This window comes from Toxotes jaculatrix, chromosome 13 (assembly GCF_017976425.1).
Source record: "Toxotes jaculatrix isolate fToxJac2 chromosome 13, fToxJac2.pri, whole genome shotgun sequence".
Lineage (NCBI taxonomy): Eukaryota > Metazoa > Chordata > Actinopteri > Toxotidae > Toxotes > Toxotes jaculatrix.
In genome coordinates this window covers 5,875,621-5,890,383 of record NC_054406.1, presented here as the reverse complement: position 1 = coordinate 5,890,383, position 14,763 = coordinate 5,875,621, and the positions used below count along the sequence as shown (strand labels likewise).

Sequence of the window (14,763 nt, the reverse complement as noted above, 5' to 3'; positions counted from 1 at the left end):
AAGATTAAAATACAACCAATCAAAGTTTGTCTCTAGTGATCAGTGGGTAAGGCCAATTAGAATGCCATCATGGTGTCACCACACATGGTGTCAAATGAATGTTTCGCAAAACCTGACATGTACTGTACCTTTTCAGTCCGGAAGGTTGATGAGACTGTTGTTTCTTGAACATCAGTGAGCTAATATTTTATATTTACTGTGCCCATGCTTCCCTTTCCTTTCCCAGTGGTAAACAGCTGGTTTTTGTTAAGTGAATTTAATTCGCTGAACTCACTGAATTAGTTTACCCCTGCAATAATGGAACATCAAAAAACTGTTATGGCAATAGAAGATTATGTTATAAACTGTTAATGGTTGCTTCTTCCACCGTCTCTGTGATGTTTCTGCTTACCTAAAATCCAAAAATGTCAGATATAAAATGATCATGGTTTGTGCAAATCACTTTGAACATTCATTCAGTTGAAAGTACATTCTTAAGGAATTGTATGATTAAATCTGATTTAAATAAATGAGCTTGTGCTAAGGACAGATGTTCATTTTGTATTTTTACATTCACTTCCTTTCTCTCGCTCTCCTCAATAATTTTATTCATGTCCATGTGAGCAGGTGGTCTCTTTAGGGAATTCAAGGGCCCTGAGCGTTCATTCTGCAGGTACTGTGTTCTGTCATATCTGATTTGGTCAGGGTCCAACGCTGTCCGTCTGCATGCAGCTCAGCCCCCCACCTCCCAATGGGAGTCTCATCGGCCCACCAGCCCTCAGCTCTTCCTCAGTTAACAGGAAAGGATCCATTTTCTGCAGAGCTACGTAGCCGTGGATATAAGGAGTCGCTGGTGTGTGTGCATACGTGCGTATGTCAAGATGACAAGTGAAACCACACTTTACTTGACATCCTGAATGTCCACTGGAGACAAAACTTCCCCCAGTGTATAATTGGTTCTCTGTACCTCCTGTCCTGACACCAACAAAGGACAAAGCTTAAGACCCACATAGGTGTTTGCCAGCTTGTGCAGACCCACTTCACACTCCGCTGCCTCGGACTCTCTATAGAACACATTCCAGCGAGGGTGTCGGGTCAGTGCAGGCGCTGAAGGACACACAACGGTTTGCAGTCTGTAGTAATTTGTTTAACCTCTGATTAGGCCCAGGAATGTCAACTATGAAGAGACACTACAGGTCCCGACAGCATCGTCTGACACTTTGGCAATCTGTCACTGCCACAAGCAAGCAAGCAAAGCGAGTCACCGCTCGAGACAATAGCCACTCCACTGACTAGGCAGAGAGGGAGTTCTAATCTTTGCACCATCTGGTTTGGTCTTGAAAAAGGCGGAAGAGAGCACGTCTGTCTATCTATGTGATTTATCTCATGTCTTTCTGTGCCAATAAGCTTGCTTTGCATGACACACAGCACAGTATAGCATTTGTTAAGGAAGATTTAAACTGATGTTGAAGATGTTATCATGAAAGGAAACTTTTTGAAGCTAAAGCATGTCTGCTTAAAGAAAGATGTAAGGAGGGCCAAATTTTGGAGCCCTGACTTTATACCCATGTCTATCATCACAACAATTTGGCTCAAAAAGTGCAGCCTAAACGCAGATTGAAAACATTAGTGCATCACATGCTCTTTTATTTAATCTAGCAACACAACACTGACCACATGTTACAAAAGATGTTTAAATAAATCTGCAAATCTAGAACTTAATGAGGTAAAAGCAGAATTATCAAAGGCACATTTCTCCAGGGTTATTATCTTAACTCCTATGTTTTATGCTCAACTTCAAAACACCATTGTATTTCTGGCAGAGAATAAACAGAAAAGAATGAAATAGCTTTCCTCAGGAAAGCTGCTTTATGCACACACGATAAATTATACAATTTTAGTATACTAATAAACACGTCAATTGTAGTTATACAAGTTCCAGATATACTTTATCTTCTCACCATGTGTACCTTTAGTAAATACCCCACTGTAGATTCTGTTGTTATAAGCTGGAAGTTATGAAATGTGTGTTCACACGGATCACTTGGTGGAATCATTAATTTCATGCTTCATATCCAACTCCAGCTCCTTTTTTTTCCTAAGCTGTATTGATGAGAAACAGAAACTGGCTGGACTATGATACTGTGTAATGTAATAATGATGTCTGTGAAAAATATTTTGGATGTAACTTGTCTTAATGATCTGCTGTTTGTCTTAAGGTCAGAGGTTAGAATATGAAGAAACCGCAAAAAAGCCGCAAATAAAAAAGTTTTTGTGAGTGGAACACCAGCTTAATATAAGCGTGTACATCTTTGTGATTATAAAAGGACCATGATGTGGTACATCATCATTGTACTCAGGAATATACTGCATATTTCTGAAAATGCGCATTACTTGTATATGCAAACGTGCACTTTCTTCTCCCATATGCGCACGGCTGTAATTATAACGCCTCACTAATTAAATGCATCTGAATTAATGTCCTTGTTTTTCCTATTCTGCAGAAGTAAGATGATCACTCACAATCTGAACCTTGGCAAGTATTAGATGTTTCTCAGCCAACAGCAAACAGATCTGAGTCCAGATCTATTCCAATAATAACCTCACATCTTGAACTCTAAAAATAATCACACTCTGTCAAGACAGCAAGTGCGTATTTGCCAGCAAACAAAAAAAGTGATCCTCATAACTTTTACCATGTCATCGCTTGAATTTCAAGGTCACCTTAAAACTGAAAGTGTGTTTTATACATGATGCAGACAGAGATACAGTACACACTGTACAGTACAAAAGACAATTTTATCTCACTTTTGATATTGTATACAGGTGGAATAACAAAAATAGTACTAAAAACACAAAATACAACACAGTCGTAATATTTATGGGCTGCATTCTGTGAGCAATATCTTAATAAAAAAAGCCATGTCTCTCATTTGTCTCCTGAAAGCGCTCCAGGTATGTTCTGTCCTGCAGTTTAAGAGTCACTGCTGCTCTGTGAGAGCTGCTTTCCAGTCAGGAGAGTTCAAGTCCTCCGTATTATTACAACACAGGTCCCCAGGAAAGTGGAAGAATTGAACACCATGCCTCACGCTGTCCTTACACTGTGCTCAAAATGCTCACACATCAAGTGTGTGAATCTAGCTTGTAACAGAAAACAGTTCAGGTGAATTGTATCATGCTTTGTTTTCCTCCCTGTGGCTGATTTTCAGTTCAATGAGGGGAAAGGTCATGATGCAACGATAGAATGGCATTTTCAGCTGCTCTGGGGAAGAACCAGGTTGAATAAAAGATTTACTGTATGACTCCCATGGCCAGCGAAATGAGATGAGACAAGAGGATAAAATAGGAAGCGTCCCTCTAATGTGCTACATAGCCATTTGGAAGGTAAAAGTTCACAAGTTCAGAAGACTATGAGAAGTCCAGTGGGCGGATCATCATGGCTGTGGCTCGGAGCGAGTAGCTGGGACCCTTGAAGTAGTGCCACTTGATACCGTTCAACTTCCCTATGTGCTGTCCTTGGGTGAAGTACATGCCATTGAGATTGGACGGGCCACAGGCATCAAACCACCAACCTGAAGAAAGAACAAGGACAAAGAAAAACACAATGTTATTGTGCACAAAAAATACAGAGTAAGATGATGGATTGTCTGATTGAACAACTGAGTGCTGTATGTCAACACGCTTTGCAAATCACTTGCAAGGTACTGTCTAAGTCACGTCTACCATAAATTTTGCCCTTGGTAAAGGTTGAAAGTTTCCCATGGCCTCTCCCACTGGGCCATGGCACTGGCTCAGACTCCATTTCACTGCTATCTGCTCAATGTGTTACTGTCACTGGCTTCACTGGCACGCCAGTACCTGTTGCTGAACATATTTTGTACCTGTTTCTATCTAAAGCAATGAGAGCATGTGTATTTGCTCCAGTGGGACACCAGAGTAGCAAATGGCATGGGAAACTCTTTTTCTCCTCCCAAGGTGACACATTTCATGATTTCCCTGAACTACATCTGTTATTTTGAGAAGGGTAGACGTGTTTGGATTAAACGGGCAGTTTTTAAAAATATATATACATAGAAATTATATATATTTATACAATTTAAGACACACATTGGCTTTGTGTCTTTTTTAGAACTGATTTTAAAATGTCTCTGGCAGTTTACATGGCTCTGATTGGTTTAGCACCTCCATACTTAGTCAACTGTCTCTCCCTTGTCTACCCGCTGCCTTAGAAGATCATCAGACACTCCAGCATTTAAGTACAAGCAGTCAAGAAATGCAAGTGTGGAGAGGCAGCATTTCTATTTCAAACAACACAGATGCTTACAGGATATAAAATCTATTCCATCGTAGTAATCTGTCAGTCAAGTTTAATATCTGCTCTGGTAAACACACCCTCACTGATACAGTCAGACATAGAACATATGCGAGGTATGGCATGTGTCAGTCACACAGTGGCAAATGGCAGCGCTTCACCTCTCTCCTCTGACAGACCTGAATACCACTGTGGACTACAGTATGACATTTCACAAGTCCTGTCAGTAAAGTGTTCTGCCCTTGTTGCTGGCATGGACCGCACAGATATAAATTTCAAACTGATTGCAATTGAACACACATGCACAGCATTGCATGGAAATTCCAGAATGCTGGCGCCAGTGGGAATTGAATATGAAAATGCACTTGCTCTGCTATAATAGGACACACTGCACCTGAAGTATCTCCTCTGACAGAAGTTGTCAATGAACCAAAGCTGTGAAAGGTTAAAGCTGCTAAAATCAATATAAACTGACAATGGAATGAATGATTGCGTGTAATATGAAAGAGGTCCTCAGCTCTAAGGGCTGTTTTAGTGTCTTTTAGTGTGTTGTTTTGGTTTTAGGACCCACAGATTTATTGTTTTGGTTTTCATTCTCACAGCTTTCATCGCTTTCCAGCTGTTTTCAGTAAGTAAGCTCCAAACGACAAAGTTGAGTTAGCTGGTGAACATAGTGAAGCATTTAGCAGCTAAATAAATTTCTCTCACATTGCTTTCCACCATCTCCTGAGGGAAATTTATTTAGCTGGGGTTCACACTACATAGTCAGGAAATAATTTACAATACCAACCATAATTAGAATGAAAAGACATTTGGTACAGAAAAGTTAGTGGGAGTGTAAATGACACCCTGATGGGAACACACAAACTTTGCTTTATGTGTGGAATTGAGACAAGTATGTTCTGTTTGTTGACAGCATTTCACAAAGCGCGTGTTGTGTAACCTGCAACTTGCATTGAGATAGTGTTTCTTCCTCTTCAGCAATAAAGCAGAATACAGCAAATGTGTCCTTGGCTTGTCGAATAACACAAGCTACTACACAAACAGACTACACAAACATAAACATTTAATGTGCAGAGCAGCAGTCCTTTGGGATTTATGATCAGTATTCCCTCCGTTTCCAGGCTACAAATTTTGACTGACTTGTAAAAACATTTCACATTTCAAAAAACAAAAACTGATAAAGGGATCCCTCCTTACCTCCTACTGTGCTTCATCCCTACTGTATGTTCTGGTGCTGGGTAAATATATACATTATGTGTGTGTCCACACTGTATCCTCCTCCGTATTCTTAATACGGCATGCTGCGGTTGTCCTCATAAATGTAGCAGAGAGGTATTTTCCTCTTGTATATTCCAGACACTTACATCATTTAATATCAGCCCTGCTCTTGTAAACGCAGGAAATAAATCAGATGATCTACTGTATATACTATAGCTAGCACAGTGCTGGGTTCGGACCAGCCTTGACGCAGGCTACATGTTGTCATGCTTCTCCTTTGTGGTTGGCCATAGGCAGGCTATGAATCAAGCAGAGTAGTGGTGTTGATCAGTGATCAGATGCCAGTACCCTTTAACCCACTGCATTCAGAATGACCTAAGAGGTAACGCTGATCTTAAATCTGCTCTTAGAAATGCTTGATTAGTACCAGGTCAGGACTCTACAGCAATATAGCTGCCATGAGGAGACAGCGAGGGTCATTGGGTTCCACTTACACAGCAGGAGAAGCATAGTCATTTTAAATCTCTCTGACACTTGGTGCCGCGCCCAGGGATTTTTATAATGCGCTCGTTTCCAACCACAATGCAACTGGGAGGGAATAGGGAACATGGCCTAATAGGTGCAGATAGATGTGTAAGTGGCCACGTTAGTCCACTGCATGTCTTGTAAGAGCAGATTGTGATCAAAATGACTTGAACTAATGATTAGGCAGTGAACATTTTGGTATTGGTCATAAAGCCAATCAGAGAAAATGGCTTTTGGAAAGGTAGACGCAATGGAGTGGTTATACCATTGGTTCACTCTCCCTGCTCTCATTAACCTTATTTTCAGCTGCTATTCATTGTGAATGAGAAATGGCGTTGTTCTCTGGATTCTCAATTCTGTATAACGTCTTTAACATCATAGCTGGTGTCAGTGTATATGTCAGGAAACAGCTGTCCAGTCAGAATAGAGTACGTAAATCAAGCGATCTCATTATACTTTGGTGATTACTGTATTATTGTAGCTTCATTGCAACGTGCTGCACTTACCTCCAGTGAGCATGAGGGCGCACTTGCACATGCAGTTGTCATTGTCCATGTCCTTGGTGCTGAAGTCTGCTCCATGGATTACTAGACTGCTCTGTCTGCCTGCAGTCCCACTGTGGCTTTTCAGGAACAGCCTGAAAGACATCAGGAGGAGGAAGAGGAGGGAGTGAGGACAAGAAAACAGACCAGTGGGAGGAAGGGGGGGTGGGTACGGTGGTGTGAGCAGTGTAAGGAATAAAGACAGCAAGAAGACATAACATGCTGCAAGAAATGTCTCCTGAGAGATATTTATTTTTTGCTGTGACTGAGTACATGTAGAACACCTGGAACAATATTAACAGGGTAGAGGGAATTATTATAATAAAATAAAGAATGAAAGAAAGAGAGAGTATATGAAAGAGTTACAGATGGAAAGTGAGACGGAGACAGAGAGAGGAAAAAGAATTTAGTACAAGGAATGTCTGGGAATCACATTTACATCTGCTGGGCCACAGAATGTTAATTTACACCATGACAACAGACTAAATCATTAAACACCAACTTATAACAGCTAAACACAGTAAAAAAAAAAAGCAATAAGCAACCTGTTTAACCCATCATCTATCCATAGCTGCATAGGCAGGGCAGGCTCTCTGTGGGTATGCAATATTTCTCCTTGTCTTCTCGTCATGTGTTCAAGTACACAGACCCTAATGCTCTTCCTCTTTTCACGATGTTACATTTATATCATGAAAAGATACATGCTACTGCGTTTTTTTGCTGCCAGAACAGAAATATTTTACGTCAGACCCAATCTAAAGAATTTTATATTTAAAAAGCATATGCTGCTGCTCAGCCAAATTTGAACAGGCTGAACATAAACCAGAACAAAAATCCAGGTTGCCTGGTAGTGGTGGTTAAAAAAAAAAAAAAAAAAAATAGGAAAACATCTGTATTATGGATTTGTCTGTATCATTGAATAATATTTCAAATAAAAAGAAATGGTTACTGAACACTTTCTGTCACCATTATCTCTATTTGCTAATTAAAACCCAATTTCTATTACATAATTAAAGCCCCTAAAGTACATCATTTTATGTGCATATGAAGACTCTGTGTAGTTATTTATGATAAAAAAGTTGCAAACTATTACTCTTAAAATATATGTTACAGATTAAACATATGCTTCAAAAATGGATTAGAGCCATGCTATAATCGAGAGAACAGCTGCTGAGAATGGTCACTTGGTAATTATCCATCTGATGTAAATGGCAGTGAGATCTTTTCATTCTGTAGATTACTAAAAGACACGGCATGTCTATCTGGCTGATAACAAGAAGTCACTCCCAAATTGAATTACTTCACACACTTGATATGCAACGAACAAATTGAAAATTAATATGGAGCTGGGAAGCAGATTTCTCCAGGGTGTGTCCCACTGTGAACTCACTTCTGGTGTGAATGACAACGGCTGCATGCAGATCTGACAAACCCTACATCCCTCTGACAACTCTATCATTACCATCAGAACACTCCTCCCGTTCTGTCGTATCACACGTTTCCTTTTTTTTTTTTCTTTCTTTTGTCTTTGTTTCTCTCACACTCTCCCAGTTTCACTTTCTCCCAATAGAAGAGAATGCTCATCCAAAGAGCAGGACTGTAGCTGCGTGCCAATGAGGTCTCTATTATTAAAAACGGTTCACTCTCAAAGAAAGTAATTTCCTCACTCCATTTCTCAACAACAGGGGACCATGGGCGTGTAGTGAACCTTGCACCTAGTTCTGGTTTTCCGATGAGAAAGTAACAAATACAAAAACAATATTTTCTGTTTTCAGGAGATGTTGAACCCTCCGCATGCACCTCCAACCTCCACGCTTTGGGAAGCTTGTAGCTGTGAGGCATCAGGTTGAACATCTCAAAGAAAGAGACAGCAGACTCCCCAGGAAAGAGAGTCATTTAACGTGAACAACTCCTGTATTTGGACAGCTGTGTAAATGGCTTATTTGAACAGCAGAGTAAAAAGTGTGACTGCACACAACTCAGTGGGGAATTCACTAAGCCACTAAATCAGTATGTGTAATCCTACAATGTAAGGGTGAGTCATGTATCTAATCAGTGGCACAAGCGACCAGTGGACATGGTAAGTTTGGATAAGGGCCTGTGAGTATATCACAGGCACTTGTGTGTATGTATAAATACACAGCTTCCTGTGAACAGTATGTCATCTGTGACTGATGATGAAATTATGTGGTGTCTACCAGGCAACAGATGTCTTTTGAGATATTTCGCAGTTAAGAGTAAACTCACATCCCAACACACTGCCTCACTTACGGGTAGCATGACTTCTATCAGCTAATTCCTGATTCTGAGGAATAAAGAAAAACATGCAGCGTCAAAGATGAGGTCTGCTACTGCTCTGATAAAGACCAGACCTTGCTGCACATTTACTCTCCATCCTCCAAAGTTCTTACAATCACTGTTGCTGACAAATCGCCAAAGCACATCATCAAGAGGGATTTTCAGCATGACACTTTGACAAGTTGCTTTAAATAGTCTGCGGTTGTGTTTACCGGCTGTGCTGCCTATTTACCAGACCAACAATCCCCAACCCAACTGACATCTGCAGTTTTTCCTGTCAGGGTCCATTATGCACTCAGATGATAAGCAGGGTAAAAGATGGGCCAAGTAATGAACTCAAGAGGAAGAGATGCTTTCTCTGAAGGCTGTTTCTAAGAATGAAAGAGAAAAAGACAGAGAGACGTAGAGTTTGACACAGAGACGACGTCTAGTAATTCATGTTAATGAGATGTATCAGGGGACAGACATCTGGCCAGCCAGATCAAGAAGTTAACAGGCAGTGCAAGATAATCTGATTGTTCCTGTTAAAGTAACTTTGTAATGCGATTGGTCAAGGCTCATTAGCAACCAAAATATTGAGTTGTGAGTGGTATAATTTGATTTTACTCAATGATACCTCTGGGGAGGGAGGTTGGTGTCATGTCATCTCATTCCTCTAACATCTATTTATAAAGTCAAAGTAGCAACAATGTGTGCCATAATTAAAGGGTCAGTTCACGCAACACATGTTTTCCCTGACCACTTGTGTCATGCAGATGCAGTTTTGGTCAAATTTCCCAGGTTTTGAGCTGATATCGGCTCACCACAAACACCACCCCAGTCAAAGTTTAAGCTAATTAGCCTAGATTCGTAGCTTCTGCTTTCTGCCTGGAGTACAACATTAACACCTCTTTAATGTTGAAAGTTGTAAAATTACAATTGTTGACAATAAATACGACAAAAAATATATCAGCAGTATCAACAGTCGCAGGCTGTAAAATGATCCGACACTGTTTCCACAAGTATGTGAAAATATGAAATTATTTAGCCTATTGTCTTTTTTAAAAATGAAAAAAAAATGTGTACAACAGCTGTAATTTATATTTCCTAACCCAATGAGTGTAACAGTTTGTAACCAACAGTATGTTCTTTCAAGAAACAATGTCCAGATCACATAGTTTAATCTACAGAACTCCCTTCAGTGCAAAATTGTTCCCACTGTAAACTATTCACAGCGAGGTCTGATGCTTATCATAGATAAATTGGGACACTGCCTCTACGAAGAGTAATCATCTAATGTGTTAGGGACCACAAATGACATTCCACTCTCCTTGTTGTATTGGGGTGGCTGCAAGTGTCTCCGGTGGACATGCAACAAAACTTGGGCAAATAAAACCAAAACCATTTGCATGATTAAACAAGTGAGTAAATGAGTAGGGTAAGTGAGAAAATGTTTTTTTGTCATTCGGGTGAACCAACGCCTTAAAGCTTCGATACAGATTCAGTTTCAGTTATAATGAGTCTATGCTCTGGAGTATTACAGCTGCAAACTGTGTATGTGGGAAATGACTTGTAGAAGGGTCAGGTGAGGAATCAGATTACTGGGATGTGTTTATCTGAGACCATTTCCAAGAAAAAGTAGGTTAAAGTGATTGACATTTTGTCACCCTGAATCTTTAAAATGTTTTTTATCAAACATCATTAAAATATTTAACACTTATATACACTGCTCTTACTAGAGTAATGGATGCCTCAACTTTTTAGTTAAAAATCTTCATTCCATTGGTTAGTTTTTTTTTTAAATGTTCAAAAAATAAAGCTATAGCATTAATTAGCTACAATAAATTTTCCAAAAATATGTTGGAATGGAAATTCCAAATGCACGTTGTACTTGGTACCTTAGAGCTGTTCTCCCATGAAACCTCACCTTAAAAGTTTTTTCATCTTCCGAAGGGGGTCATGCCAGAAAAAGTCTGAGAACCGCCTTAACATAAAGCAGAGAAGCCTTAACAGAGTACTCCTTGAAGTTGTTCCTCCCCAGAATGTGTCCCCTTCTGCCCACACAGAGGAGAGATGCTGGTGCTGGATTACATCTAAGCAGGCTAGGACTGGTGCAGGGCCTGAGATCTGCTAACATGTCACCTGTTTGCAGTGTCTGTCATCTGTCTGTACAAAGTTTGAGTGATTCCTCCAAGAAAACTACATGATCACTATAGTGTGCACAAAATCTTTCTTAAAAAAAACAAAACTCTAACTCTCAAAGTGGTTGCAGCACTTAAAAATGTCACTTTTCATCTCTTGACTAACACTTTAAGCTTAGTCTGCTTGTTTTCTTTCATCTCCATACATGAGGGGCAACTACCCAGTCAGCTGAGAGTCCAGCATGTGCTTCACACACCTGGTAGTCATTAGTCCCCTGAACTGCAGTCTGATTGGCCCATTACAGAGGTTAATCACCCTGACCAATGGTTTGCTTCCTACTGCGAGGCCACAGAGGTGTCTGGATGGCTCAGACCTGCTTGGTTGCTTTCTTGCCACTGGGTGTCATATAGCTCCACTGAGACACATATACACTGACGCAAACAACACGAATAGATGCTCATAGGCCTGGTTAGGTGCACATGGAATGATATTGTCACTGCAGTCAAGATACATGAGTTTCCAAATACAACCATGTGCACATTCATCTTTTTAACAACCTATAGCGATCACAAAACAAAATGACAGAAGAATATCTCACTGCAATGTCAAAATCAAAATCTGCAACTGGCTTTCCTTTCTAGTGACAAGAGGTCACTTTCCTTAGAAAACAGCTGGAAATCTGTGATGAGTGTGTCCAGGTAAGCATGAAAACTCGCTTTTGAACTTTAAAATAGTACTGTGACAAAACTATTTTCAACTATTTTCAATCGTATTAAAGGACTTCGTCATTAGATGGAGTTTATTTAGTTGTCATGGAGATGGATCTGTTGATCTGTGATTCAGCAGCCAATTACACCCTTATCATTAGTCAACAGATCTGTCTCTGTGGCAAATGAGCAAACTCCATCCACTGATGAAGACCATGTGGTATCATTGAAAAAGCTACTAGGTGAACTTTGAGTTGGGAATGTTTTTGTCTCTGATCAGATTATTATTTTTATAATTACTATTATTTAAATTTTATTTTAATTACTAATTTTAATTTCAGTTGTTTTATTTGAGAAGGTGACTTGCACAATCAACTTTACCGAGTGTAAAAAAAACAAACAAAAAACCCAAATACAACTTTGATTACGAAACACATTGTTCATTTAAGTGCAGCTTTGATCCTTCACGTCTTTGTAATTGGAAACTATGGAACCTGAACCTTGCATGGATGGGGTTCAAATAGACATTACTTTAGATATCTAAGATTATCTCACTGTAAGTCTTGGAAAAGAGACATGTCACCGTGTTTTGGAAGTTAAATCTCTGCCAATTTCTTTCCTAAATCCCCACATGAAAAAAAAAAATCTAAACTAGATCTATCTGATTCCATGGGGCCATTACCACACTATGGAGAAATCACTGCATTTAAGAACTTGGTTGTTGGAACAAGAAAGGATATTGAATAAATATGTAATGGCTCGTTCAGAAATAAACATATAAGTCTTTTTTTCCAGCTGGGAGGCTTTGAACGTACGTACAAAACATATTTCCCTTTAAACCTCAGCTTGTGTCTGTGCATATATTCAACTTGAATTAATGTTTCTATTGTAGACAGTTTTGGAAATAATGGTTCTCTCAGGTGCCCAGAGTACTTCACTACATCTTCACATGTGCATTAGGGTTTTGTTAAACACACCCAGACATCCAGAGACCCAAATTCCTCTCCTCTGAAGTAGTTGCATATAACTTATTTCTAGAGAAAACTTAACGATACAGATATGGTCATGCTCTGTGTAAAGCCGAGCAAAGGATTTTTGGAAAGAATAAAGAAAAGTCTTATATGTTAAGCATTTTGCAGGAAGTTAATGGAAAATATGATATGATATAATGATAACATTTGTTTATGGTTTTTGTCCACTTGGGTGCAAAATGGGTTGGACATAGCATCCTAGTATATGAAAAGGTTTAAACTGGACCTCTAGTCCAGTTATAGTAAGTAATCCACTGGAGACCAGTCAATAATCAGGATGTTTCTATGCACTTACAGTAAGTAATCTGGTTATTGTCTGCTTTCTGTGCTGTGTGATAACGCTTTCATCCATGAGTGTCAAATTAAACTTTATGCAGATGATACTGTTTTATACTTGCTAATTCTGTTCATTAAACTATAGAGAAATCCATTTTTAGGAACTGCAACAAGCTCTCTCACTCTTACCATATAAATTTTAGGCTTGTTACTCTAAGGAATCACTATATATATATATATATATATACCGAATTTACACAACTGCACTGTGTACAAAAAGTTCAGAGGGTCTTTTTCCTTTTTCCAAAACGAAATTGTGGGCCAAAAGGGGTCAACTTTTGAAAATGTTATCATCAATAACTTCAAAACTATACTCAGTAATCACCCTTATTCTGCCTTAAACTGTTTATCCAAGTATCCATCAGTATTGTGTATCATTCAGTTCAGTTTGTGGCTCTGTTTTTTCTTGTTACATAATTTAGTTTTGTACAACATGCAATTTTCCTCATTCTGTACCATATTTTTCCTTCTGACTCAGCACCATTTTACTTTTTTCATTCCATCTCTACTTCTCTATATTCCTTCTAATTAGCCTCTTAGCTTTTAAATTGCTTTTAGCACAAGATAGGTTGATGAATGAGGGTAATTTGCTGAATGTGTTTATTTGATGGCTATGGTTGCAACAATATTTGCAGGTCATCAAATTATATTTGATTTTATTATCTTCCTTTCTGCAGCCCATGGTGTAACACAGCAACCAAATTATCTATGATGGTAGGGGACAGTAACCTCTGCAATTATGGTGACCTTAGTCACAATGGAGAAAAAAAACCAAAAAGGACTAATTTCACAATATTATGAGGTTGTGGTTTAGTAGAAGCTTGGCCAACCCAAATTTACCCCTCAAAGTGTTGTCAACAGAATTTGTATGGTCACACTAAAGCAACATTTCTCATCAGATTACACTGTGCAGACGTAGTCAGTATTTTTCTTTTATTTGGATGCTATTGTATTGTTGCAGCTCTTTTGCTTCACTTTTGCTATAATGCTCTATTTCTAAGAGAATTTTCTCTTTACGTTCTGCAAGACCAGTGTATGCATATTGTGTATGATAGATAGTTTAATTATTTGTATGGTTTATATAGTGTACAATTGTGAAAAATGCTCATCCTAATTTTTCTAAACCCATGTTGGAGAATATAGTTTTCAACCCAAGCGTGCTGGTAATACATATGACATTTATTCCGTTCACATAATTTCATTTATAAAGGATTGGGACCTTTCTTATTTCACATAGGAATTATTGCACACCTCCCTTACTGCCTGCTTGTTGAGTAATTTCCGCTTTACAGTCTATGTAGATGAAACCAAGAAACTGGCAGCAATACAAACATTTCCTGGCTTGTTTCGCTTAATATTCTTGATGATAAATGGGGAATCGTGTACATTGTTGGACTTAGACTATCCAATTATTCTCCCTGGTGTCCAAGTGGTGCTCGTCTGTTCATGTCTTTCTTTGTGTGCTTTTTTTCTCTTACAGTATGAGAGTGTGCATGTGTGAAACACACACACACAGAGTAAGAAGTAGATTAACTATACCATATGAGGTCTTTGTAAATGTTTGTCTGACTTGTGCTGATGTAGACTGTATTCCAGTAAACCACCACAGATGACAGAAAACAATCCAAAACTAACTAAAAGACAAGCCATATCACTTATGACTATCTCTCATGTTTCAGGGCAATAAATGC

The 14,763-nt window shown here is 39.0% G+C and overlaps 1 protein-coding gene across 1 annotated transcript in view; it reads right to left on the bottom strand.

Moving 5' to 3' along the window:
* Window positions 1-1,628: 1,628 nt before the first annotated feature.
* Window positions 1,629-14,763, bottom strand: part of angpt1 (angiopoietin 1) — a 47,314-nt gene continuing 34,179 nt past the window's right edge. The window contains exons 8-9 of the mRNA XM_041054068.1: window positions 6,544-6,674; window positions 1,629-3,551 (exon numbers count right to left, since the gene is read on the bottom strand). Of these exons, the coding sequence (XP_040910002.1) occupies window positions 3,388-3,551; window positions 6,544-6,674 (295 nt within the window). The 3' untranslated portion in view covers window positions 1,629-3,387. The remainder of the gene's footprint in view (window positions 3,552-6,543; window positions 6,675-14,763) is intronic.